We start from the raw sequence: 26,609 nt of genomic DNA, 5'->3' as shown, positions 1-26,609 counted from the left end.
TCTTCTTGAAAGCTTTCCCAATTTTTCCTCTGTCTTCTCATATACTACTCAGGATTACAGACTTTAAACTAGTTTCTATGCTTCCTACTTTCCCAGGGCTAAGATTTCTTATGTAGTCTCTTTTATCAGTTACTGTAATAGCTCTTGAATTCCTTCACCAATGTTAACTCTGACTCTCTCTACAGATTGCCACGCTTGAATTAAATAAAGAAGCAAAATAAATCACAACATTTATTTTACTACAGAGATATTTTCCTAATGTACCTGGAATAGATATACCGGTATACTATCCATCACTGATTATTGGGGTTTACTTGGTTCTTTCATGTTATTCACAGAACAATGAAGAAGCTTATACTTAAAGAAATATGTATTTATTTAAATATAAATGACCACTGAATCTTATCAAGGACTGAAATATTGTTTAAATATGAAAAATCCAAACAATGTATGATATGTTTTTGCCTAAATCATAATTACATTCTACTGAGTGTGAATGCAATCTTTCAAAGTACATGGTTCATTGGCTATCCTTCATAAGTAAATTGCATGCCAAATAATTATTGGGAATCAAGTGAAGTTAGCATTAAAAATACTAAGTTTTCATAATCGTTTCACCATATTTAAGACAAATTAGCACCCAAATCATTCACACTGAAATAGCGAACCACAAATGTTCCCTAGTGTAAAGCATGAAAATGTATAAATTATAAAGTAATAAAATATTTCACATCAGAAAAACAAAAGAAAAAGAGCTATCATGAAATATACATACATACATACATACATACATACATACATACATACATACATACATACATACATACATAATCATATATTGGAAAGAAAGCAGTTAAATTTGCATCCTTCTGCAATCCTTCTCAGATTTGTTAGATTCAATTCTGCATTTGTCACAGAAGTAGTATGATTATTGTGTGTGTTTGTATACACAGACCATTACTTTATCCACCCACACACAAGTTTCAATAATTTTTTATGAGAGGAAGCCTATCTCTTATTTAGTATTTTTATGAGCACTTTAAATTGTAATTTTTCATTCCACCACCACACCTTTTCAAACAGACCTTATTATTATTATTCAAACATCAATTTCCTCTTCATGGGAAGATGGTAAAGTACAAAAATGCTGTGATCATTTGATTTATGTAGCAAAGCGTGTGTTACTGAATTTGTTCACAGTTGGCATTATGAGCAAAAAAACAAAAGAAAATAAATCAAGAGACTAGAAGTCTGCTGAGCCACTGATATCACTTTCATGGTAAATATATACATATACACACCATTCCAGATGGATCCCCTTTGAAGTTATGATGTATTCAGTGTATGGAATTTGGTTTTAATTTTCTTATGTATATAAGCATGTTTTGAAAATGGGTGAAGAGAGCTAAACAAGAGACTTCCTGCATATAAATGGCATTAAAAATAAAAGTGATGAGATAAAGTGGAATATAACTTAAGAGAATGCTGGATGGAATATTTTATAGATTTTGTGTGGGAATTATAAGAACATCAGTAATGCCATTGGACTGGACCTCAATCCTATTAAGTCCAGTAGTCTGTTTTTACAGCGGCCAACCAACTGCACAAGGAAGCCCAGTAGTCTATCAGTGGATGCTCTACTCAACTCAAATGAGATTTTATCCCCTTTCAAATAAATTTTAAATATTTACCTATATTTACTTTTTGGCTTCTATTAGGAAAAATAGCATGTATGAAGCAGCACCCAGGTATAGTACAAAATTCTACTGACAGAAAACAGCAGTAAGTTTTATAGTGATTAATATTTTTCAAGGACAGCTTTTCTTAGCTTAGTGAGACTCTATGGTGAAAAGGAGTCTAACCTTGAGTGCTTCCATGCCTGCTTGAATCACAGGAGCAAAGACTGTCTCACTCTCATTTGTATCTCCAAACATCTCAGGAATCTGGTCCAGCAAGCTAGAGAAAGGAAGGGGGAAAAAAACAGGTTGTTCAAAAGACTGGACTAGACAGAAGAAATAGTCATTCTCCAGCTCTGGTGCTCTTAAACTGCAACTCCCATAATAAAAATGCAGCTTGTCTGTTATGGGACTTATTTTCAATTAAAGTGTTTATGAAGGCCAGGAAATTATGAACATCCATTTTCCCCATTATCGGTTTTCAAAACTAGTGGATGGGGCTATTTTTTACAAATAGAATCCCTACGTAGATATTAATGTGAGAAAAATGTATAAATATTTGCTTACTTATTTATAACAGATTGTGATTCTTGGAAGTTGACAAGGAAGCCATCCAACAAAGGTACGAATACTTCACTGACGTCAGTGACTACCATCATTTGAGGTTGTGCAAGAGTACTTTTTACATTGAAGAAGTGAAGGATTTTATTGTAAGTGACAAATCCAACCCGAATTGTCGAAACGTCTTGCTCCTCTCTTGAAGAGAAATAGTTTTAGCAAATACAGTTGCAGGAAGTTTTTTACCTCTTTATTCATCTTACCCAAACACTTGGATTTTATCTGCACATATTAGATAGAAGACTACATCCACACATATTCATAGAATCTTTCAATGAATCAATTTCTAGATATACAGTATGAGGTAGAATCTGGGTCTGAGTTAGTAAGAATAAGTCAACTATGGAGAACACTGACTGTCTTTTAAAGCAAGCATTGGGTTACAGACACCCAATATTTTTTTCTAGGAGTAACTATATAAATCATGTACACTTCAAAAGTATTTTTAATTATTTTGTTTTAATTAAAACTACCTTTAAAAAACCAAGTTAGATTGGATAAGTAGCCTGGTGGATACCAAAGAGATAAACACTAATACCTCTAGGAACTATTCTGGATTGTTGTTATAAAAATCCCTTACTACCTTCTAAACAATGCTCCTACTGACAAAAAAAAAAAAAAAAAAGGAGTAGAATCTCCTTAATTCAGACTCAAAACTCTAGTGGCTTAATGGGGAGTGCCATGCAGCTTTCTTGCTGATAATATGGAAATTATTTGCTTTTAGACCTGGACTTTACTGTTAGCTTCCAACCCAACTATATTCAGGTGGAACCCTGCTTTGATTTTGGAGTTTGGCAAAGGTGAACTTGATCCTATTAAGTTGGCTTAAGAAAGAGAGCGAGAAGGAGGGGGGCAAAATCTAAACAAATTACAAACATATGGCAGTTTTGGTCTTTTTTATTACATTAAATATCTTCTTGAAACTGAGGGTAGAGGATTGAAGATGACAACATGATGTGAATCATTATGCATCATTACAGAAATGAAAGCAGAAGGAAAGCAAACAACCCATCCATTGATCAAGACGGTTACCCCTTCGTTGTTTCTAAATTAAAAATATAACTAGTTTTGCTGAATGTTTATAATACTTTTTCTTACTTTGGAAGTCTGTTCAGTACAGTTTTTAGTTCTTCACAAATCAGTTTAACAAGACCACTTTTTATGTTATTGTAAGACACATCAATCATAAAAATATAGGCTGGTGGCTGAGGAGGCTTGTTGTTCTATGAAGAAGAAGGGGAAAAAAACAACAGTAATATGACAAATTAGATTATTTTTCCAAGGTTCTCAAACCAACCATGAAATACTACAAATACTATACTACTACTAGTATACTACTACTATTACTATTACATACAGTATTTATTGCTAAATTAAGACTGAATCTCTTTTGGTATTAAGATTCATTTCAGTGAAAGTATTGCAAAATTGTAAAATCTTAGCATTATATATTGGGCTAATTTTCTATTAATAATCTATCTTTTGTTAATTATTCTGGCATGAAATTTATAATTATGCAGCTAGTGCATGAAAATATGATCTAACCACATAACACAATATAGTCATTTCAAACTGTACTGTGACATCATTAAAAGTCAGGCATATCCTTTGACTGCCAAGTGACTAATACAGAAGAAAAAAAAGTGGGAGATTTTCATCAAGATGATGGTGCAAAGTGAAAAGACATAAACACCGCTGTGTAACATGGGGATGCAGAATATGTGCTTACTTAAAAAGGGATGTAATTTTCACTGCATCCCTTTTGCACTTCTCTAATAACACCTTGTTTAAACTACAAGGCCCAAGAGACTGAAGGGTGAAAAATACATTTATAATAATCTTCTGTTCCTCCTCCTCCTCCATGTGGAATGTTCTCATATATTTATTCACTTTTATATGTTTTACAAGTGCATGTATATATGTTCCCTACATTCTGGAGTTGTGGAATGTTCTGATATTCCACAATTTTACTTCCCTCTGACAGCAGAATGATCAGGTATCATGAATTTAAGGTAGTAATAATATTAATCAATAATTGAAGTCAAACATAAAGTTAGAAAAGACTCCCTTATTTCCTCTTTCAAATAATGAGCCTGAACTCTCAGCAGGAGTAGAATGGTTTATGATAATGGTTTCTTATGTGCCATAAGAAACTCATAAAGCTCCTCTTTACATTCATAGGTTACTTGCTGAAAACAAACAACAATTCAATTAGGAATGGAACTCCAAGTAATTGCAACATAAGCCATTATGTTAACAATATTGACTGTTTCTTCTTCTTTCAGTTGTAGAAGAAACGATGTCAGCATATGCCTCAGAGAAATAAGGAACTGTAAATTTTATGAGGAGGCCTGAGTTTTTAAAAGCTTTTCTAATCAATCCCCAAATACTACCACAAAATGCATATCTGTATATTAAATTCTATCTAGATATTTATCATCGTGGTTAATATTTCTATATATTTATCATCAATAAACACAATAGAAAGTTCTCTTTTCCTCAGATATTGAGGTGGAAAATTCAAACATCTTCCTGCAAATTATACATGCTCTACACTAGTGAGAAAGTTTCAACATGAATGCCAGTTATAAAAGAAGCATGGACAGTTAGTCATTTAGCTTAATTATGAATATTTTACAAACTGGACAGAAAAAAAACCAATCCTCCAACACTTTATCCATGAGGATTATCTAGAAATTCATGCAAAGTCAAGAAGAACACGTAGACTGTAAAATTATAGTTGAAGAGGATTTAGAGGTCATCTGATCCACTCATTGCTCAGTGGAGGATTCATTACAGCATCTCTAAGAGAAAACTACCCAGACTTTGTTTGAAGACTTCTAGCAATTGATAACATTCCACTTCATGTGACAGCCAGTTCCACTGACTGACACTACTGTATTTCGGAATTTCCTGCTGATGTACCTTCCTTGTACCTTTAACCCATTGATTCAGGTGCTTGTCCTGATCTTGGCCCAGTTTCAGCTATCTAGGGCAACAGATAATGCTTATTCTCTCTTTCATGTGATGGGGATTTGAAAAGATTTGAAGATTGCTATTGTATCTCTCCTCAGTTTCTCTTTTATAGGTTAAACATATCCACATCCTTTAACTGTTCCTAATGGACTGGGCTGGTTTTAGACTAAGGCTAAGGACTGTAGGGACTGGCTCAGGATTATAAAACATGGGACAATGGGACAATGACATCCATTCTTCCAAACCATTCTAAAAAATCCAAATTTTCACATCAGTGGGAGGTGGCACCATCAAACGATATGGCTATTGCCCTATACTTTTGAATTGACCTTGTTTAATGGTCCCCCCTCCCCCGTAGAATCTTCACTATCTTAGTAGCTCTACTCTACACTTTCTCCAACTAGCCACAGTCCTTTTTAAACTGAGGTGCCCTGAACTGAAAACTGAGCAGAGCAGAACAATCAGTTACATTGATCTTGATTGTATGGTTCCTGTTTAGGGCACCCAACCTAGCATTTGGCTCTTAGCAGTCATATCACGCAGGTGGTTCATACTTTTTTACTCATGTGGTCAAAAAGGAGAACCAGACCCTTTACAGATGTGCTTTGAAACATCAGAGATTCCAAGTCATATCATTGGGGGAACTGATCTTACCAGGTTATCTGGTTGCAAGTATAGTGGCTATATTCAATAAAAATGGATAAACCTGGTTAGTTTTATGCCCAATTAATTGTATGAGACTTAGTGCATTCTGTGAAGTGAGACAATTTATAATAGTGTTCTGTGCAAATATAAAAAAATCAAAAGAACCAATTTGGCAATCATATTAAGCATGCAACATGACCAGATGAATTATACAACTGTAAAAACTAAATATGGATTTTTTTTTCCTCAAAAGAAATTTCTTAAGGAAAAAATTGGAAAATTTTATTGTATTAATATAATTTACCATGTATTTATTTGGATTATATTTCATATTGCTCTGGGTATAGATTTTAATTTTAAACATACAGATAAGGCTGTACTCTTTCTACAGATATAATCTGTAAATCTCTGATTTAGCACGTGTTACAATTTTTTCCACTTACCTTGCAATAATCTAAAGTAGCAACATACTCATATGATCCAAGTGATAGCTCTGGTCTTTCATAGTGGTCTATTCTTCTACCAATGTGATCCAGATGTTGAAAATAAAATGGAGGAACTAAAAAAAGAGAGAGGATTATTTTCTCCTTTTGTTCAACAGAACCATTGTTCTGAAAGTGCTAATACCTGATATGCAATAGATTTTACATGAAAGGAACAGTGTTGAAAGGGATGGAACTCTTTGTATTGGTTTTGCTTTACAATTGTTGGCAAAGATGAAACCACTTGTAATAAAAGTTCACATTTCCAACCAAATACATCCACCTTAAAAAGACTTATTTTACTTGTCTCATCTCTATTCTTTCTGCCAATCTAATTCAGACACATCTTTCAGTTTTATGATTTAAGAGAGTTTCAGTCTGTCAATATGCTGACTGGCAGTGAGGTACACATCACACAAGTAAACCTTTACCTTTGATGTTACTTTTCTTCATATTGTTTTCCTTCTGACCACTTACATGAAGTTTCTTACTGGTTACGCCAGCATTTGCATGTTACACACTTGCAATAGCCATTGCAGAGCTTTCAATATGGTAAGTGCATTTCCTTTAGTGTATGCTAAAATGCAAAGGGAGGGAAGGAAAAAAAGAGGGCTTGGATTGCCTTTAAAAGTATTGGAAAAGGACTGATCCTGCACCTCAAAAGAACCCAAGAGATTTTTGTTCTCTGTAGGAAAAGTAAAGAGGGTCTGCCTCTACATTTTTGCTTATCTGGTACAATTAAGAGTTTAAAGATTTGAAAAGAAAAAGGGCTTTCCTTAGATCTGTCCTTGAGGAAAAGCAGCTTGCTGGCAGTAGACAGCAATTGAAAAAAAAATCACCAGCCAAGATACAAAAAATATACTGGAACAATATATCTTACACTGTATTATTTCATATGTGTAAATAACATAGATAAATAATGGCTGTGAAAACAACTGTTCTCTGTAGAAACATCTGACCTCTTCCAACATTCAAACAATACACATTAGTGCACAATATATCTTTGTGTTATGAACCCAGCAAACACTTTGCACATGCAAAGTTTCAGTTCTAACTCAGAACCACACTTTAGGCTACAAAAACAAATATATCATCTGTATCTCACTTCTTAGCAGCTGAGTGGGAGGCTACTGTGAATCTGGAACTAAGATCTCTATTATTTTACTTTGGCCATCAATTTCTCCACAAGACTGGACATTGTTCTCCTGCTTATGATGAAAATCAGAGTGCAAAAAAATAGCACAATAAAAAGAATATTGCAGGCATGCAAGCGACTGTTTGTAAATGGCAATATCAATCTAAATGTTTGATAGCTCATTGCTACATTTGTGAGAACTTTCTGCTGAATAAACAGTCCCAGCAGCCAACTGCCTTCTCTTTCTTTCCACAGATTAAGCTTTGAGGCAAATAAGAGTTGGCATAAGTCTTTTAAGGTTCATGTTTCACAGCTGAAAAGATTACTGTATTAGGGAAAGCTCTGTGACACTTTGATCCAGCTGAGGAAATCCAACTAGATGCAAGCCTCTTGAAAAAGGCATTCTGGCAAAGCTTTGGGACTCAGCCAGAAGTTCAGGAACTTGTATTTATGAGTCACATGCAATTGTACTTGGACAAATATGGCATGGCATCTACTGTTCAAAGCAACTCCAAGCCTAGTAAAATTAATGGATATTTTAACCATGGTAGTACTCTGATATAAAGTGAGGCAAAGTCCTTAATATTTATTCTTTTCTAAGAGGTTCAAAATGTATTTAAATCTATATAGAAAACAGTTTGATTTAATTATAATATCTTTCCTTTCCTGCTTGCCTATTTTACACAGTATAAAATTCACAGCTATTATTTACGGATGTGGTCTTACAGAAAAAATCAAGTACTTTTCTAAAAAAAGATTAACTGTTCTTACTGTTCATCTTTGTTGAGCATACCCAGTATGTGTATCTATACATCTTAGGGGAAGCCTTACTACAAAGATTTCTAGCTTTGGTTGTAGATAGGCTGTTTTGTGTTATGTCTTTTCAATATGAAATATTTCCACATAATTCCTAAAGCAAAGGCTGAGCGACTCTATTGCACATTTTCAATTGCCAGGATAATCCGAGGCTTTGAGAATTCTACTTTCAATCAGGCAATGATGAAGGAGCATGCTGGAATCTTTTCAATAGACAAATTCAAAATTTCAGTTCATATGAAATAAAATGTTTAAGCAAAATACCAATTCCACCTGGTAGGATGCAGACTCTTACTTCAGGATTGCAATTTTATACCTACATGTCTTGTGGTAATGCACAAAAAATACACATTTGGAAAATCAGGCATAAAATTTGACTGTAATGTGTATTTCATATTAGAATAGAAATAAAAAGATGCTGAGAAGAGAATAGGGCAGAGACTGAAGAAAGCTCAGCAGAGTTTTCCAATGGCTCTTACATGAGTAGACGATTAGCATGAATCGTCATTTCCTTTGGTCTTTTAAAAGTAATTATTCCTTCATTCTCTGGAACTCAATTTCATTGAGGGCACATCATGGTTGTGGTTGACCTTGGGGGCTGGGCAGTCGTGGCTGACTGGGGGGGCATGGCCAGCTTGACACCACTCCCCAAACTGCTGGCATGTTTCCTCTTTGCATTGGGTAGACCGGGCCAAAGCAATGCAAGTAAACTGGGCCAAAGCGATGTGGGTAGACAGGGTCAAAGCGACGCAGGACGGCTCCTTACACTTTCCAGGATGACCCTGCAGGTCGGATCCGACCACATTGTGGCCCGGATCTGGCCTGTGAGCCTTGAGTTTGACACCCCTGATTTGGAACCACTGAGTTGGAAAGGGCCTATTATGTCATCATGTCCAACATGTACTCAGTTCATGAATCCAAATTAAGAATCCCTGAAATATATTGTCTAGCCTATATTTGAACAAATAATGAATGCAAATCAATTTTTTGGTCTGGGGTGCTCCATTTTAACAATTGCAAAACTCAGAACTAGTCATAATTTGCAAGAACTGAGATATACACATTCATCTACATTAGATGAAATTTATACATAAGTGACACATTTTTTAAGAAACAGTATTTCCAGTTGGAATAAAGTGAAAGAAAAATGTTCTAGGTATCTTTTTTTTAAATTAACTATTTTAAAATTTCTTTGGAGAATGAGTTTTCTATCATTTCAAAAACAACCAGAAAACCAATGTTACTTACCATCATTCACACAGTTACAAAATCCACACTGATATTTTCTTCCTCCCTCAATGAACTGCATGAAAGGACACATGTAAGCTTTGCATCGATTGCATCGAATTGGTCCATTTTCCCCATGGTTTACCAAATAAAGTGGAGTCTGCAGAGATTTTTAAAAAAATGGTGATGCAACTTGAATAGGTCAGTGTCCCAACTATAGATAGTTACACCTGAAGGATCACTGGTTTCATGTTGATATGAGGGAGCTTTTAAACTGCCAGTTTTCTTACTGAATTTGAATCCTATGGGCTTTCCTCATAGTACTTTTAATATTTTGTAATTTACCGTACTGTTCTTGTTGATTAATTGAATCAATATGAAATATAAGTGCATCCATCAATATTTCACAATGCAAAAAAAAAGCTTTTAAAAATTACATTATCCTTAACTAACCCAAACTAGTTCACTAATCATATATCACTCAAGCTTTTCTTATGGGAGAGTTCAGTACAAATCTTTCCCACTAAAATGAATGTGATTTGAAAGTACTTAATTTTGGGGTGAATCACTGTAAACAAAAATTAGAGCAACTAATTGTATATAATTGCATAGTATAACATAGTGACAACATTCATTTGGAAATAATTGCCAAAGTAATGACAAGGTTTCAACTAAGAATGTGCAATGCACTTATGAATATATAAATAGCAATAGCAATAGCCATTGCACTTACATTTATATACCACTTGATAGAGTTTTACAGCACTTTCTGAGAAGTTGACAAATCTCAGCATATTGCCATCACAAATTTGGATCTTTTTACGATCTTGGAAGGATAGAAAGCTGAGTCAACCTTGTACCAGTCAGGACTGAACTCCTGGCAATGGGTAGAGTTAACCTGCAATACTGCATTCTAACCACTGTATCACAGTGGCTCCTGATTTTTTTTATCAGAACTTTAGTACATTACATGCACAAAGAACACTAAAAAATTTACTTCAATAGATTAGAGAAAGCCAAGGGATGGAGTATTAAAATTCTTTCTCCCCCCCCCCCGCTCATTTAGACTGTTAATCACTAGACATACAGCACATTTCTGTATGAAGGGGAAGTGTCTCTTTCTCACATGCCAGTGTAAGAATAAGGGTAACCAACTGAGGTGACCACAACAGATAACTGATGCAGCAGCAACTACAAGTTATTATCTCAAAGCAGGAGATATAAAGTTGATTTTTAAATTGGTTTGAATAGTCAATTTTGAACATTTTCCACTTCAAAATCTATAGCAATTAACAAAAGAGATAAACATGCACAATTCCTTCTACTGAAAGTCACAGGGTAAGGAATAAAGTCTTCTAAACTCAGCAAGAATTATTTTGAATAAAAATACATGAAACTGGACTGTTTGAGCTGGATTGTGTCCAATAAGCCAGTAGTTTGGTCAAAGAATGTTAAATGGTGTTGTCATTAACACAATTATTTATTTGCTTTGATTTATGAACATTATATTATTTAATCTACCTTTTCTTTCAATGAAATTGTTTTGCATTGAAACATGGCTATGTTAAGAAAAATAATTTGTGAGCAATTTATCTTTCATGAATTATTTCTTCAAATCAGCAAAGAAATACTCATAAAAGTCATTGGTTAAGGTTAACAGGCTGCAGATATATTAATCTGCTTGCCTGTGTCTAATATGCCACTACAGACAGATTGAATAAAATCAAAACAAAATAGAATTTTCTAATGATTTCTTATTAGAAGTGGAAAAGATATCTTTATACTTACTCTGATGTCAAGTTAGCAACATAACATTTTGGTTTTACCAAATGAATGTTTTTAAGAATGGTATTGCCTTTTTAATTGTCAGCAGTACCGAATTTAAATACAGCTATTGCAAAGAAATATTATAATTGAAATATAATTAAAACTAATATTTTTTTGCGGGGAGGGGGGACATCAGAACTACTTCATCAATGATTTTATTTACTTTATATATACAAATTAACCAGAAGACCAAACATTACAGAAATCATCTATTTCTCCCAAGAACAATACATTTCAAAGGAAATGCATTCTGTTGCATACTGCTTCCTCTGGAAAACTATTCATATCAAATCCACATTCTTCAAAAAATTACTAAAAAATTCTTGTTGCCTGAAATGTCATTCCTTTCTAAAAAAAATTCCAATGCCTCTATAGTTTTAAATTAGCACTGTTTACTATAATTTTTCCAACAATTTCACTTATTTATATTTATGGCAATTCATTTTCTAAACATGCTTGCTAATTCATTTCAAAGTGAAAACAACACAGAGATTGGCAGGGTTTTTTTTATGCCTGATCTAACATTAGATTATATGCACTAATTTTATTATTTTTAAATGCAATATTTTATTCAATTTATTTAAAATAAAACTGAGAAGGTCATATAAGTATGATTTCATCTATAATTGCCTACAATAAGAAAAGGCAATGAGTCAGCTAAGCAAAACCTTCTTTGTGCTCCATGCTATCTGTAGAGGTCACTGTGCCCCAAAGAGATAAAACACTCATAATAAGCAACAGATTTGTGCTGACTGCAGTACCAGAACAATCGCCCTAAATGCTAAAATACAAATCCAATGAGGCTGAGAAAGACCAAATAAATGTTATTCACTTGCCTTACAAGAAAATAATGTGCTAAGGTTAATAACTGAAAAACACATTCAGTATTAACATTAATTAATTCAAATTTGTTCCTAATGAAGTCCAAAAGTAATAATAAAGCAACTGTCAATATGATATATAATGTTGCTATCCCAGATTTTCCATTGCCCATTTTGTGATTTCTCTAGACTGTTGTTAGAGAAAAAGTGTGGGTGATGATGTTGTTTCATGAAGTTATTTAGTGTATTGTTTAAAATGTTGACATGTTAATTAGAATGATCTAGTCGAAGCAAATATTTTGTTAACTCTGGGGCAAATAAGTAGTGTTTGACTCTTGGCAGACCAAGATCTGAGTTGATTTTAGATGCATTATTTATCAAATATTCTTTTGATAGAGTTATGTTACCAGTTTATGGGAATTTAAGATCTCTTCTGTGGCTTTGTACCAGTTGAATAAAGAGAATAAGTATTTTATTAGTGTGATACCATATATATTATGCAAATCCAATGAAATTTGTGAAAATTGTATCAGGAACCAGGTGCTGTATGTAGCACAATACAATATATGTGGGATATATAAAATATATATAATATATGCGGTATATATCTATGTGTGTGTCTGTCTTTGTATGTATTAAACACTGTTAAATAAATTTCCGTTCTCTGCTTTTGTATCATTCAACAGGTAACAAGGTACAAACCAGGGAAGTCAATACATTTGCAGTTGTCAAGGAGTGCAATATTTACCGACATATCATAAAATCAGAAAGGTAGAAAAAACAGGTTCTCCTAAGCCAAACCAATCAAGACATTAGCCATTAACTAAAATGAAAATTTTATACATTCCATTACCAGTTAACACTATTTTGACTATAGTTACCTGTTATTAATTGCTACAAATTAATGCTAGAGGAACAAAATACACCTGTGAATGTGAATGTATTGATAGTCACTTTCAGCAGTGGTTCGTTTGTAGTACTCTACCTAAATAGGTAACCCATCCAAAATCGTCAAGGGGGATGCATAGCATAGAAGAAAGAAAGAAAGAAAGAAAGAAAGAAAGAAAGAAAGAAAGAAAGATAGATAGATAGATAGATAGATAGATAGATAGATAGATATGATGCCATTATTTTTAAAAAGATTTTCACAGTAAAATATCCAAATTCTGAATTCAGCAAGTTTTACATAATAGAGCCAAATAATAGACTTAAGTATTTAATGGCTGCTTTATCTTGTGACAAAGTAAGGAATGTACTTGGTTCTAGTCAATAGCAATTACAAGGCTGGTCTTTATTGGTAGATCGCTAATGCGCAGTATATTACATGACCAAGAATTATATTACGTTACCAAAATTTGTGGAATGAAACAGATAATACCAAAGCATAACCACAACTAACTTTAATCTAAACTTAAAAATAAAAACCCAGCATTGTACCTGCATGGATTATCTGGCTTCTGAAATTCTGAAAGACTACATTGCTCACTTTAATCTTTTCTTTCCTCTCCACAAATCATGATGACCAAAGAATTCTACAAATTGCCTGTAGCACATTTACCTTGTAGGGAAGATGGGCACATAGACATTTAATAAATAAACAATAAAGTTTGTTTTCAACAATTATCCTGACATCCTATAGGGATTCATTAATTTCAAGAGTACTAGTTCTAGTTCCAGTCTCCTTCCGCCAAAGTATGACATATTCAGAGTCCCACCCATTCTAATAACCGTAGTAACCAAGCAGGATGTGCTCATATTAGAATACCAATGACATTCTTTACTTTGAAAGTGTTGTTATATGGAAGTTGGGTGGTGCTGTTTATCAAGGGAAGGTCAGCAGTCAGGATTAACCAATGATAAAAACACAAATATCAAATCACTTGACAATGGATCTGCAAAATGTCGGGGACCAGAAGCAATCAGAACAAAGGAACTGGAAAGAAAAAATTAACAAACTAATATGCAAAACATATGGTAAACTGCCATAATATCAGAGAAGCAGTTTTAACTTTGTTGTCAGAAGGTCATGAAAATAATTGACTGCAAAGTGCTTTTTTCATGCTTGTCTTCTGCCTTTCATAGCTTCCACTTAGCACTGAACTGACATTTAGATTACTGACATTTAGAAGACCATACATAGAAATAGTATCTGATGTATCTGGTCATCGCTTCTTTTATAACGGTTTTTGTGAGTCCTGGAAAATAAGTATTTAGTTTCTGCTGAATGCACCATATTGGCTAATTTCCAAGAATGAAAGAGGAGAAAAGGGAAACTTTTCTGTGCTTCATTGATCTATTCTAGAAATCATTCTAGTGTTATTTTTAGACTACAAAGCTTTAAAATTCTACAATCATATTCTCCTTTGTTCCTTGTTAGTGAAAAGAAGACAGTAATATGATTTATGGAAGATGATTAAGATTTATCCAAGTCAAACTGGCAAGTTAACTAAAAAGTGATGGAAAACCTGTGATTTACTGCCAAGCTCCAATGAGGAACCTGACAGTGACATGTTGTGAATCTGCATTTTCTGCTCAGCAAAAAAGAGCAGATGCAATTGTGTTTTGCCCTCACTGAAAATATAAATACAATTATTTTTACTAATAAGAATGCCAATTTAGTGACATAACAGAGTGACAAGAGTTGGAAGGGGCCTTAGAGGTCCTCCAGTCCAACACCCTGCTCAAGTAGGAGACCCTGCATCATTTCAGACAAATGGTTAGTTCATGCACATTATAAATTTCTATGACAAGATGACACTTAATAGAGCATCAAGACATGCTAGGGACTGCATGAGACTTGTGAAATGCCCAGTCCTGCCATAACAGGAGGCGGGAATCAATTTTCTTAAAAATTATTGGTTTTTTTTTAAAGTATCACTTCTACAGAATCAATTTAAGTTTTATAAAAATTCATTAAAATGGCTTTTTTAAGCCAAACTATTGAAGTAGCGAGAGTTAATTTAAATTTTTAAGGTACAATATATACAGTATATAAAATAATTGAGATAGTTTTTGTTTATTAAAACAACGTCATGATTTCTGAAAAATCAAAAAATTCAATTTTATTCAAACTCAATGAACTCTACTTAAGAAATTGCATCACGTCCCTTAAGGTTATAAGTCAAAGTTTGCACTGTGCCATGTTCTTGAATTTATAACGATTATGATTACTGAATTTTGGCAACTAGAGAATGATATGCTGCTCCCATTTCCATAGAAAGAAGCCAAGTTTTCTCCTGTTGACAGTTGCTACAATGCAATCAATACAATTTCTTGCCAAGTCACTTGGAAATTCACCACAGCAAACTATCCAGATCTATGAGATGCCTGGTACAGACGATCCAAATTTAAGTGTCTATTTGACAGTCCTTTAAAATTGCTTGCCAGAGTTAGAAGATGGCTAATCTCATTGTTTCTGGTGCTTAAACTTGAGGAAAACTATAGTCTTGCATCTCCTCGTGGGTACCTGTGTGTGTGATCTCCCATTTTCTCTCTTTCCAGAATGGTTCCCAGGAACCAGTCTGCTCACCAGTTCCATGGTGTTGGTTGAGGCTATTGGTTCCGCTTTTGCAGAGCCAATTTTAGTTTGTCATACTTCTATCAGAAGTCTGTTAATCTAAAATCTAAGGCTAAGGTCACTAACAACTTGACAATAAGGATGCGGGGTTGGATCCACCACATGGAAATAGGAACTGACAGTATAATATTGACCCTCCTTTCCCTAGAACAGTCTGCCTACTATCCCACACTGTGTCAACTCTGACCCATAATAACAGTGATCTGTCTACTTCCCCCAGTTAGATGGAAACCATCTCACAATGCTCCTCAATTGCTACTGTAATTTTCAATAATATTAATTCTTCTTCTCAACCAAATCTAGCCTATCCAAAAAAAGTCCCATTGTCTAACATATTTAGAACAAAACAAAACCCATTTAAAATTAGGTATTTCTACTCCATGTATTTAACTTTTAATTTTTTCCCAGTGGGAAATTTGCCAATTCCCTGCAGTTCCCACTGAAAAAAGTTAAAAATGGTTGCACACCTCCAACTGCAACCATATTCCTTACTATAGCCACATTTTTGAAGAAGCTTTTAAAAGTCAAGCATCTGCTTAAATTTTCTACAATCTGTATTAGTAATTCTAAAAACTATTAGAGAATTACAAAATATATTAATTTACTACAGAGCACTTATTGAAATAACATAATTTTTCTAGATATTGCAAAGATTAAAAAGACGGAGAAGACAGGGAAATTTCTAAACTATAAAAAGAAATCATCTATCCAAGGTAATAATAACAAGCAAATTTAATGTTAAACAAAGATCATCTGGTTTATCCAACTCTGGATATTATTAATACATTCCAAAAAGCAACGTGCAAAGTGCTTGGACAAACATGTTAGCTGTTGGCTTTTGTTTCTATGATCTGTTGCTAAAGCAATAATTTGCTAAAAATATATTCTGTCAAACAATTACATTGCTTTAAGCAGAGGAGAGGGGATGGGACAGGAGGATAGGAGAGGGGAGGGGAGGGGAGCGGAGCAGAGAGGAGAGGAAGAAAAAGGGGAAAGGATAGGGGAAAGGAAAGGGGAGGGGAAAGGAGACAGGAAGGAAAAGAAAGGAAAGGAGGGGAAAGATAAGAGGAAAAGAAAGAAGAAAGGAACTTATGAATATTCCTCACAGATCACAGAAAAGAAAAACAGCTTGAATTGCCAAAATGGAGAAGAAATCAACAGGGACAAAACAATGAAATATAAAATTACAAACTTCAATTTCTCCCTAAAATTCTATACATTATTTCTACCCAATTCAAGGAAGAGTCTCTGCATGCCTGGCTGCATGAATTTATAATGTTACTTGATGACTGTTAGATCACATGTATCTCTTAATGTGTATTCTATTGTCTTATGTTTTCTTTGCATTGCTAATAAAATGGATGATTTGCAATTTATCCTGAACATATCACAACTGAGAGTCAGTACAACTGCTAAATACTAAAGGTATTGATTACTATTTCATGGTTCTGTTGGTATAATATGTTTAAGCTAATCAGCCATTATCCTGGTGGCAGTTCCTTCTTAGTGGGTTCTAGTAACAAAACAATTTTGATAACTGCTTTGAAACCTGCTGTTTTGGGGAATAGAATGCTCACTTATTTCCCCCAGGCCTATGCATGTATCCTAAAACCATTGTCCCAGGTGAGGTTTATTGCATCAGTAGTCAAACAGGCAGCAGAGGGTAAGGCTTTGACAATACAGTCAACCATCAGGAAAAAGGTGTGTTTATTGGCTAACAGAACTCTACAGTAAATTCTGTAATGGACAGCTTCATTTTTTCAGTTTCCTTTGCTCTTTATAAACTGCTCTATGGTTTAAGCAACATTTAGTTTATTTACAGTGACATACAATTGCATCCAATCCTCAGTCTGCTTTTCCTAGTAGAAGGCTGTATTTCTCAGCTCTTACTTTCCTTTGTTTAAGACATGAATTATATGTAACTCCCAAAAATAAATCTTAATGCTTTCTATAATGCTGCAGTACAGATCTCCAATCATCTCTAATGGTATTTGAGCAGCATTCTTACCTAATAAATAATATACATAAACTGGTTTCTACAATGTGTAGAGTTTCAGATCATTCTGTTCTAGAATTCACTTGAGAACAATAACTGTTCTAGCGGGTGGAGGTATAACTCAGTCTTGGAATTTTTGTCAGTTGGTTACCTTATTTCACAAGCCATCTCTAGAAGTTCTTGTGGACTAGGCACAAATGTCTTCTATCCCTCAGAATAATCTCATCCACTTATCGTCTAAAAGTTTATTTTTATAATTCCATTATTTTTATTCTTGTTCGTTGCCTATAGTTCTGGTTTTTAAACCTGCTAGTACTTGCAATCTATAGATACATGAAAAATATAACCCATGACAACTAAATAATTACAACCTCCTATATCAAAAACATCAGCTCTAATTATCTTCCAGGTTCTATCTGGCATTGTTGTAATTATCACATTTTTCTTCTGGTGAGAAAGTTAGTTTTGTGGGGAAAAACAAAACCTACTATAATCTGTTCAAGATTTTGACTCATCTATGGCCAAAAAGAGATATTCTTGCCCATTCTGTGCATTTGGAGCTGCCTAAATGATTCCCCCCCCAGTACTTCTTGTTGCATCTCAGCTGGAATAACAACTCTGTTACCATAGAGAATTAGTCCCTGTGATACCATAAATCTTCTCTCTTCAAAGAAACAGTAATAGATTGAGTGTGGTAGGCAAGATGTTTGCATGTGACAGCCAACTAATGTGTATAAAGTTGAACATTGTTTATAGTCTTGGATAAGAAGCAATAATGTGTGTACACACTGAAGAAATCTATTAGAAACATGGTAAAGCCTACAATATTTTTTATGCTTAGTACCTTTCCACTTCTTCTAAAGCAGTGTTTTTCAAACTTTCCACAGTCATAGATTACTAAATAAAACTTTAACAAATGTGGGACTATCCAATTAAACTAACATCTCCACCCTACATGTTTATTTTTAAAAGCATTAAAATTCCTGTTTGTTTTCCTTACAGCAAATAATATAACTATGTTAAATGACAATTATTTGTTCTTGCCTTCCCATATCATTTCATTTCAAAGTCTTTTAAATATTTCTTAGAAAAAACACATTTATTTAACAATTATCGTCGGTACTGGATAAATAAATAAGGTCTGATCTAACCAGCTGATTGGTGATGAATGGAAAGAAAAGCAGTTAAGATACCGAGTAGGCACTGAGCAATTAAAATAAGGAGACTCCAGTTCTAAATTTTGGTGGACTACTAGATGCCAGTCAGTAGCAGTTTTCGGGGGGAAACTGTTCTTGTGTCTTGTTGTTCTGGTGTGCAGAGCTGTATAGTGTCCTCAATGGAAGGCAAGTTGATGGTAATTGGTTTTTTCCCCCCAATTCTAATTATCTGCTTAAGTCTGTGTCTGTCTTGTTTGGTTGCAGAGCCAAACCAGACAATTATAGAGGTGCAGATAACAGACTCAATAATTTCTCTGTAGAACTGAATCAGCAGCTCTTTGGGCAGTTTGAGCTTTCTGAGTTGTGCTTTTTTGATGACGTTTTTGATGTTAGGCGTTCATTTTAAGTCTTGAAATATGATAGAACCTAGAAACCTGAAGGACTCTACTGTTGATACTGTATTTGTCTAGTATTATAAGAGGTGGTAGTATAGGAGGATTTCTCCTAAAATCTACCACCATTTCTACATTTTTGAGTATATTTAGTTCAAGATTGTTCTGGTTGCACCACAAGGCTAGTTGTTCAATCTCCTGTCTGTATGCAGATTCATCGTTGTCTCCAATGAGACCAATCTCTGTTGTATCATCTGCAAACTTCAGTACTTTAACAGAGGGATCTTTTGAGATGCAGTCATATGTACAGAGAGATAGGAGAAGTGGAGAGAGCACACAGACTTGTGGGGCTCCTGTTCTAATTGTACAGGTATCAGATGTGATTTTGCCTAGCTTCCCCTGCTGCTTCCTGTCTGTTAGGAAGCTTATGATCCATTTACAAGTGTAGTCAGGTACAGCTAGCTGATTTAGTTTAGTTAGAAGAATATCTGGAATGATGGTATTGAATGCTGAGTTGAAGTCTACAAAGAGGACCCTTGCATAGGTCTTTGAAGATTCAAACTGTTGTAGGATGTAGTGCAGAGTCATATTAACAGCATCATCTGTTGATCTATTTTCTCGGTAGGCAAATTGTAAGGGGTCTAACAGCGGATCCGTGATGGTTTTCAGATGGGCCAGCACCAGCCTTTCAAAGATCTTCATAACAACAGATGTCAGAGCAACTGGTCTGAAGTCATTCAGTTCCTTGATAGAGGGTTTCTTCGGCACTGGGATGATAGTAGAGCATTTGAAGCAAGAAGGAACATAGTACATCTCTAGAGATTTATTAAAGATGTGGGTGGAGATGGGAGCCAGTTGGTCTTACTTACTGAAACTTAATGTTTTAAGATTGAATGTTTTGCCTGGATGATATTAATTGTGAAGGTTGTTTTTAATCATTATATGTCTACATTTTATTACTAAATAGTTCAAACTTCTACAATGTTACCTGGAAAAGGTGGTCTGTATATTGTGGCTACTATTCCAGTCCATTAAGATACTTTGAGAATATTTGCAATATATTTTCTAAGAGTTTGGTCATATACATCTGAATCTCGGACTATTCTGAAACTGTGAACTATTGGCATCAACATCCCTTCATGATCCTGAAGGAAAACTCTGCCTTTTTTATATTTGCTACAATCAGCAGTCACAACAGTATAGTGTCTTACTGACATCACTAAATGTCAACACCAGGATTTCAGTTGGTGGTTTGATATTCCTGAAAAATCTTCTCTAAAAAAAGATTTAAAATAAAAGATAAAGGAGATACAGAGTACTACTCAACATGGGATAGGTTTTATCAATGGTTAGACATAAGAGGTTAGATGAAAAAAGATTATTGCTAAGTGCACGTAAAATATGAACTTGTCTATGAGTATAAGTAAGCTAGTATAATGAACATGATTATAAATAAGCTAATATAACTATTAATATTTCTATCATTACTATATATATTATTATCATTATTACTATGTTTATTGTTTTTTTTTGGTAAAATGAAATGCCTGGACAATACACTGTTTTCAAAATATTTATATATAAATAAAAAATATTATTAAAAAAAATTTTTAAAGGACTTCTATCAGTTCATAGAATAAAGGTAGTGCTATTCCAAGCCCCAAAAATACCTTTGGTGAACTACAGATTTGAGAAAGTGAATTTCTAAAATAAGCTCCACTGTGGTTGGTTCTGGACTCATTCCACATCCATTTATGAGATCCCAAGATACCTGAACTCTTGGAAGAAAGATTCCTTTCCACAGCTAATAAATCTTGAGGCTTGATACCAAACTTTTTTGTCCTACTTGGGTTTTCCATCTGTATCTCTTCAATAGATTCCTTTGGATGACCTTACTATGGGTGGAGTTGTCCCATTAAGATTCTCTTGTCTTGAATCTGGCTATTGATTAAATTTGTTATCATTCGCATAGCCCCTCCAAAGGTTGAAACCATCTGCATAAGTAACATCTGGGACAAAATCTTGTCCAAAATATCCAGAACTAATCAGTTCCTGATTTTTTTTTCTTCATACACTTATAAAAACCTCAGCAATCCCTAGACTTTTATATCCTTGGATGGAAACAAGCAATATCATAGATCACATTTCCTAAGGGCAAAAACAGTTTCCCAAACTACAGAGTTATATATCTTTATGTGTAGCAGTTCTGATGGTTGCCATAACATCATCTCCTAAAAAATTATTTCTGTTTAGCTTGCCTACTCCAACCTATGTTCAAATATTTATAATTAGTTTGTAAACCCAGAAGTAAAAGAAAGAGCATGGTATTCACTGATTTCTTTATACACTGAAAATCTTAATATTTGAGTAAAACATTCCTCCTCTGTTTCTTCTGAATGTGAGGATGTTTTAACAGTTATTCAATGCTTATGAGTCTTTAATGAATTTATTTCTTGCTAAATTGAGATAACTACTTTAAATATAATCCCAAAATATATAACCCTTTGGAATACATGTCACGTAACAGTGAAATGATTCTTTAGACCAATTGTGGATTATGCATGTATCTGCCTAAACTCACAAGGATGTGAATATGAAGAATTTCTGCCAAAAAAATCCTAACTGTCTTCACTGCAATTAATGGAATAGCATATGCAATCTGGGTTTTCCTGGACTCACAGCTCCTGCTCAGAGAGCAGATAGCTGCTGTGACTGGAAGAATCTTTGCACAACTTTGTGTTGTGTGTCAGTTGTGCCCATTCCTGGATTAGGAGGCCCTGCTCATATTCGCTCTTATCCTGGTCAACTCTTGAATTAATGTAATGCATGGTGCTGCCCTTAGTGAACTTCCAAATGCTGCAACTAGCATAAAATGTGGCAGATGTGTACTCTTTAATCAATGCATATTACACCTTTGTTTTCATGCAGCATTACTTGTCATTATGCTTCCTGGTTCAGTTCAAGATTCTGGTAATATATGGTTTTATATGATGTGGGACTGATTTATTTGAGGGATCGTTCTCTACATTTACATCTACCCATTCCATCAAGATTGCCAGGAGAAGCAAGTTATGGATCCTGTCTATAAAACAGTGGCCGGGGGGAGGGGAGAGATGTAAGAAGTAAGCCTTTTCTTCCACGGTACTCATGCAAGATTTCATCTCCTTGGCCATAGATTGATCCCAACCCTCCCAGTCCTTAGGAACACGTGGCTCTTTAGCTGTGCCTGGGGATCTGCCATTTTACACTTTACAGTTTTTGCAATATTGTGAGATACAGGGATGGATTTTGCCACTTATCATGGTTATTTTTGTAAAATGTGTATATTGATGATTTTTATATGCTTGTTTAACTTGATCTGATTTTTGTTTTTAATAGCTGTGAGCCACTCAGAATCACTTAAGTGAGATGTGTGCACATTCAAATTGAATAAATAAAACAACATAACTTATCAAAAATCTTCATGAACATCTGTAACTACCTAAATATTTATACATTCTCCAATATATTAAAAATAAAAATTTTAAAAACTCTAAAAATTCTATATCTTTGGAGTAAAGATATAGAACTTTCATATCATTCTAATAATATAGATTTTTCTACAAATAATATATGTATTGTAGTATTTCACATATGTAAGATTCATGCTGAATATTAATCAGCTAAATAAAAACTTAACGGTTGGTAAAACAGCTCTTTGAATACATGCCAGATTGATCAGATTATACAAAAGAACCAAGAACTATGCATAAAAGAAGTAACTATTATGGATGTTCTCTCTCTCTCTCTCTCTCTCTCCTCTCTCTCTCTCTCTCTCTCTCTCTCTCTCTCTCTCTCTCTCTCTCTCTCTCTCTCTCTCTCTCTCTCTCACACACACACACACACACACACACACACACACACACACACACAAATAAAGGCCATAGATGTAAAGCTTTACATTAAATTTACACAATCAGTAGGTGGAAATCCTAAATAGTGAATCAACTCCACAGTGCTAATGGAAGAATTCATGAGATTTTCACAAACTCCTGCAGCTGCTCCATGATAAACAATCACTGGGCTTGACAACTGGTTTTATTGATTCATTCCTGTAATACTGATTTGCTATAAACAGATGCATAATCTTTACATGTAAAATCACTAAAAAGGTAATTTATGAAGCAATGGGGTTTTTTTTTAATCAGCTTTCTCACTTACCTCATTTGCTGGAATATTGGCAAAAGGCTTGATGATAGCAGCTAATGGAATTTGAGCCTGTTTTGCTAGGTCTGAAGTTGAAGGAAAGCAATAAGAGGTACATCGAATATAACGAGGACTGGAATTACCTGAATAATTCAAATAGTGACAATGTTAGATAATAAAAACAGTTATGTTTTGACCTTAAAATCAGAATATTCCTTCACAAAGAATGCAAAATAAATATCTTTTGACTGAGTTCAACCTAACAATAAAACCACTTAGGTTCTGTTGAAATTTCTAGTGCTTCTCTACAAAAAAAACAAAAAAACAAAACCCTAATAGGGTGAAATTCAGAACTATGTAAGTAAAAATTCCTTTTTTCCTCCAGTGTGGTTTCTCCTCTTTTCCAAGCCTAGTACAGTTTCTCTCAATAAGCTAAGGTGACCAGATTTTCAGATTGGTAAAGAGGGACACCTTTGACCGGGGGGGGGGGGGGGGGCGCTTGATTAAAAATTTTATACGGAGCAACAAAAAATTTCATACAACGCAAAAATAGTATTGTAATTTTTTTTATTTCAACACAACTACAATTTACAAATATAAATTGTAACTGTTGCCAAACATCAAAATTTTGATCACGTGACCATGAGGATGCTGCAATAGTCGCTAAGTGTGAAAATGGTCGCTAAGTGTGAAAAATGGTCATCAGTAACTTTTTTCAATGCCATTGTAACTTTGGTCCCTATACCATCTTTCTTGCCACAGTTCTTAAGTGAATAACTGCAGCTGATAAGTTAGTAACATAAGTGAATCTGGTTTCCCCATTTGACTTTGTCAAAAGGTGATTATATGACCCCAGGACACTGAAACCATCATAAATACAAATCTGTTGCCAAACATCAAACTTTTGATTTCGTGACCATGAGGATGCTGCAATGGTCGCTAAGTGTGAAAATGATCGCTAAGTGTGAAAAATGGTAATCAGTCACTTTTTTCAATGCCATTGTAACTTTGGTCACTATACCACCTTTCTTGCCACAGTTCTTAAGTGAATAACTGCAGCTGGTATTTTGTATTTTGGATAGAATCTTTTTTTAAATAGTCTAAGACAATTTAAAAAAAGAATCCACACAGAATAAATTGAAGTAAAACATTTCAAACTATTCCACACAGAATAAATTGAAGTAAAACTATTTTTAAAAATTCTATGCACAATATATTTCAAAGTATTGTGCATAGAATTTTTAAAAATAGTTTCACTTCAATTTATTTTGGATAGAATCTTTTTTTAAATTGTCTTAGACAAATTTAAAAAAAGATTCTATCCAAAATACAAAATACTAGCTGCAATTATTCACTTAAGAACTGTGGCAAGAAAGGTGGTATAGTGACCAAAGTTACAATGGCATTGAAAAAAGTGACTGATTACCATTTTTCACACTTAGCAACCATTTTCACACTTAGTGACCATTGCAGCATCCTCATGGTCACATGATCAAAATTTTGATGTTTGGCAACAGATTCGTATTTATGATGGTTTCAGTGTCCTGGGGTCATATAATCACCTTTTGACAAAGTCAAAAGTCAAAGTCAGTTGGGGAAATCAGATTCACTTATGTTACTAACTTATCAGCTGCAGTTATTCACTTAAGAACTGTGGCAAGAAAGGTGGTATAGTGACCAAAGTTACAATGGCATTGAAAAAAGTGACTGATGACCATTTTTCACATTCTTTGGTACTCAGCCTTCCTTCTGGTCCAACCTTCACAGCCATCCATTGCAAATGGGAAAACCACAGCCTTGACTAGATGCACTTTTGTTGGCAAGGTGACGTCTCTGCTTTTTAGGATGCTGTCTAGATTTGCCATAGCTTTCCTCCCCAGGAGCAAGCGTCTTTTAATTCCTTGGAATTGGGTATGTCTAGTTTAATGAAAAGAAGGACCGAGGTATTGTATTGTGGTTGCTGCAATTAATAGACTTAATAACTCCATTTTTATTCTTTATTTTTTAATAATAATTTTCATAACAGTTGCTCCTGTTTTTGTAATTACTGTTTTATATTATTATTTTAGTGGATTGTTGTACACCCCTGAGAGTCATTTCTATTGAGATGTACACATTTGAACAATGTATTCATTTTCATATTTAAGGAAAGGCATCATCTATAAACTAAGCAAAGGTGTAGCTTCCAAGATGTGCCCTTGGGATCTTGAAGTTGGTGGGAATCTACTCAGAGATTAATTGAGGAAAGCTTAATAACAGGGAGTTCTTAACTTAAATCCACACAGAATAATACTATTTTAAAAAATCCTATGCACAATAAATAAAATATTATTTTAAAATACATTAAAAAAATAAAAGAAAAAAAGCCAGCTCACTTACCAGCAGGCAGACATTCCAAGTCAACCCAGAATGATATAGATGTTAATACAAAGAACTGAGCAAATTAAAATGGTGAAATAGTCCCAGGGAAATATTTTTCAAAGAAAAATAGAAGCCACCATTTTTTCCCACACAAGCAAACCTCCAAACTCCGTGCCCCTCCCATCCGGGAAATCCAGGAAGGAACAGTTGCTACTACTCTAGGCAGCTCTGTTTCCTGCAGCTCTATGGTGCTTGGTCATTTTTTCTTATAAAAGTGAGTAAAAGGGGCGGGGTTTTTTCCATTTTTTTGCTTTAACGTTTCAATATATTCAATGAAAGTACTGAGACAGAGAGAGGGATTAGACAGGATGTCTTTTGTCTTGCCCCGGTTAGGATTTCTTAAGCAAATCCACTGGGCTTTCAACATGAAGCCAGAAAATCGGGACTTTTTAAAAACGCAGCGGGAAATGGGAAAAATTGTTATAAAGTGTGACCGTCCCACCATAATCAGGACGTCTGGTCACCTTACAATAAGCTAAAGAAATTTTTCAGTCTCACAGAGAAGATTTGAACACTCATAGGAGTGAAGAATTGCCCAAGAGCTCCTTTCCAAGATAGAAGCAACCAAGAAAACACTACGTTTTATACCATGAAGTTTGGAATCAGTTGCAAAAATATTAAATCCCTAAAGGAATGTGAAAAAAAATGAATTCTCTCT

General features: G+C 34.3%; 1 protein-coding gene across 2 annotated transcripts in view; it reads right to left on the bottom strand.

Moving 5' to 3' along the window:
• Nucleotides 1-26,609, bottom strand: part of SEC24D (SEC24 homolog D, COPII component) — a 57,071-nt gene that overhangs the window by 14,423 nt on the left and 16,039 nt on the right. For both annotated transcript variants that reach the window (XM_087724450.1, XM_087724449.1), the window contains exons 8-13: nucleotides 23,546-23,673; nucleotides 9,597-9,735; nucleotides 6,359-6,474; nucleotides 3,393-3,517; nucleotides 2,244-2,432; nucleotides 1,863-1,956 (exon numbers count right to left, since the gene is read on the bottom strand). In XM_087724450.1, coding sequence (XP_087580576.1) covers nucleotides 1,863-1,956; nucleotides 2,244-2,432; nucleotides 3,393-3,517; nucleotides 6,359-6,474; nucleotides 9,597-9,735; nucleotides 23,546-23,673 — 791 coding nt within the window. The remainder of the gene's footprint in view (nucleotides 1-1,862; nucleotides 1,957-2,243; nucleotides 2,433-3,392; nucleotides 3,518-6,358; nucleotides 6,475-9,596; nucleotides 9,736-23,545; nucleotides 23,674-26,609) is intronic.

Source organism: Thamnophis sirtalis, unplaced genomic scaffold (genome assembly GCF_051295495.1).
Source record: "Thamnophis sirtalis isolate CommonGarterSnake01/CBP01778 unplaced genomic scaffold, rThaSir2_p1.2 scaffold_10, whole genome shotgun sequence".
NCBI classification, from domain to species: Eukaryota; Metazoa; Chordata; class Lepidosauria; order Squamata; family Natricidae; genus Thamnophis; species Thamnophis sirtalis.
The sequence above is the reverse complement of the archived record's forward strand: the minus strand, read 5'-3'. Positions and strand labels throughout refer to the sequence as shown.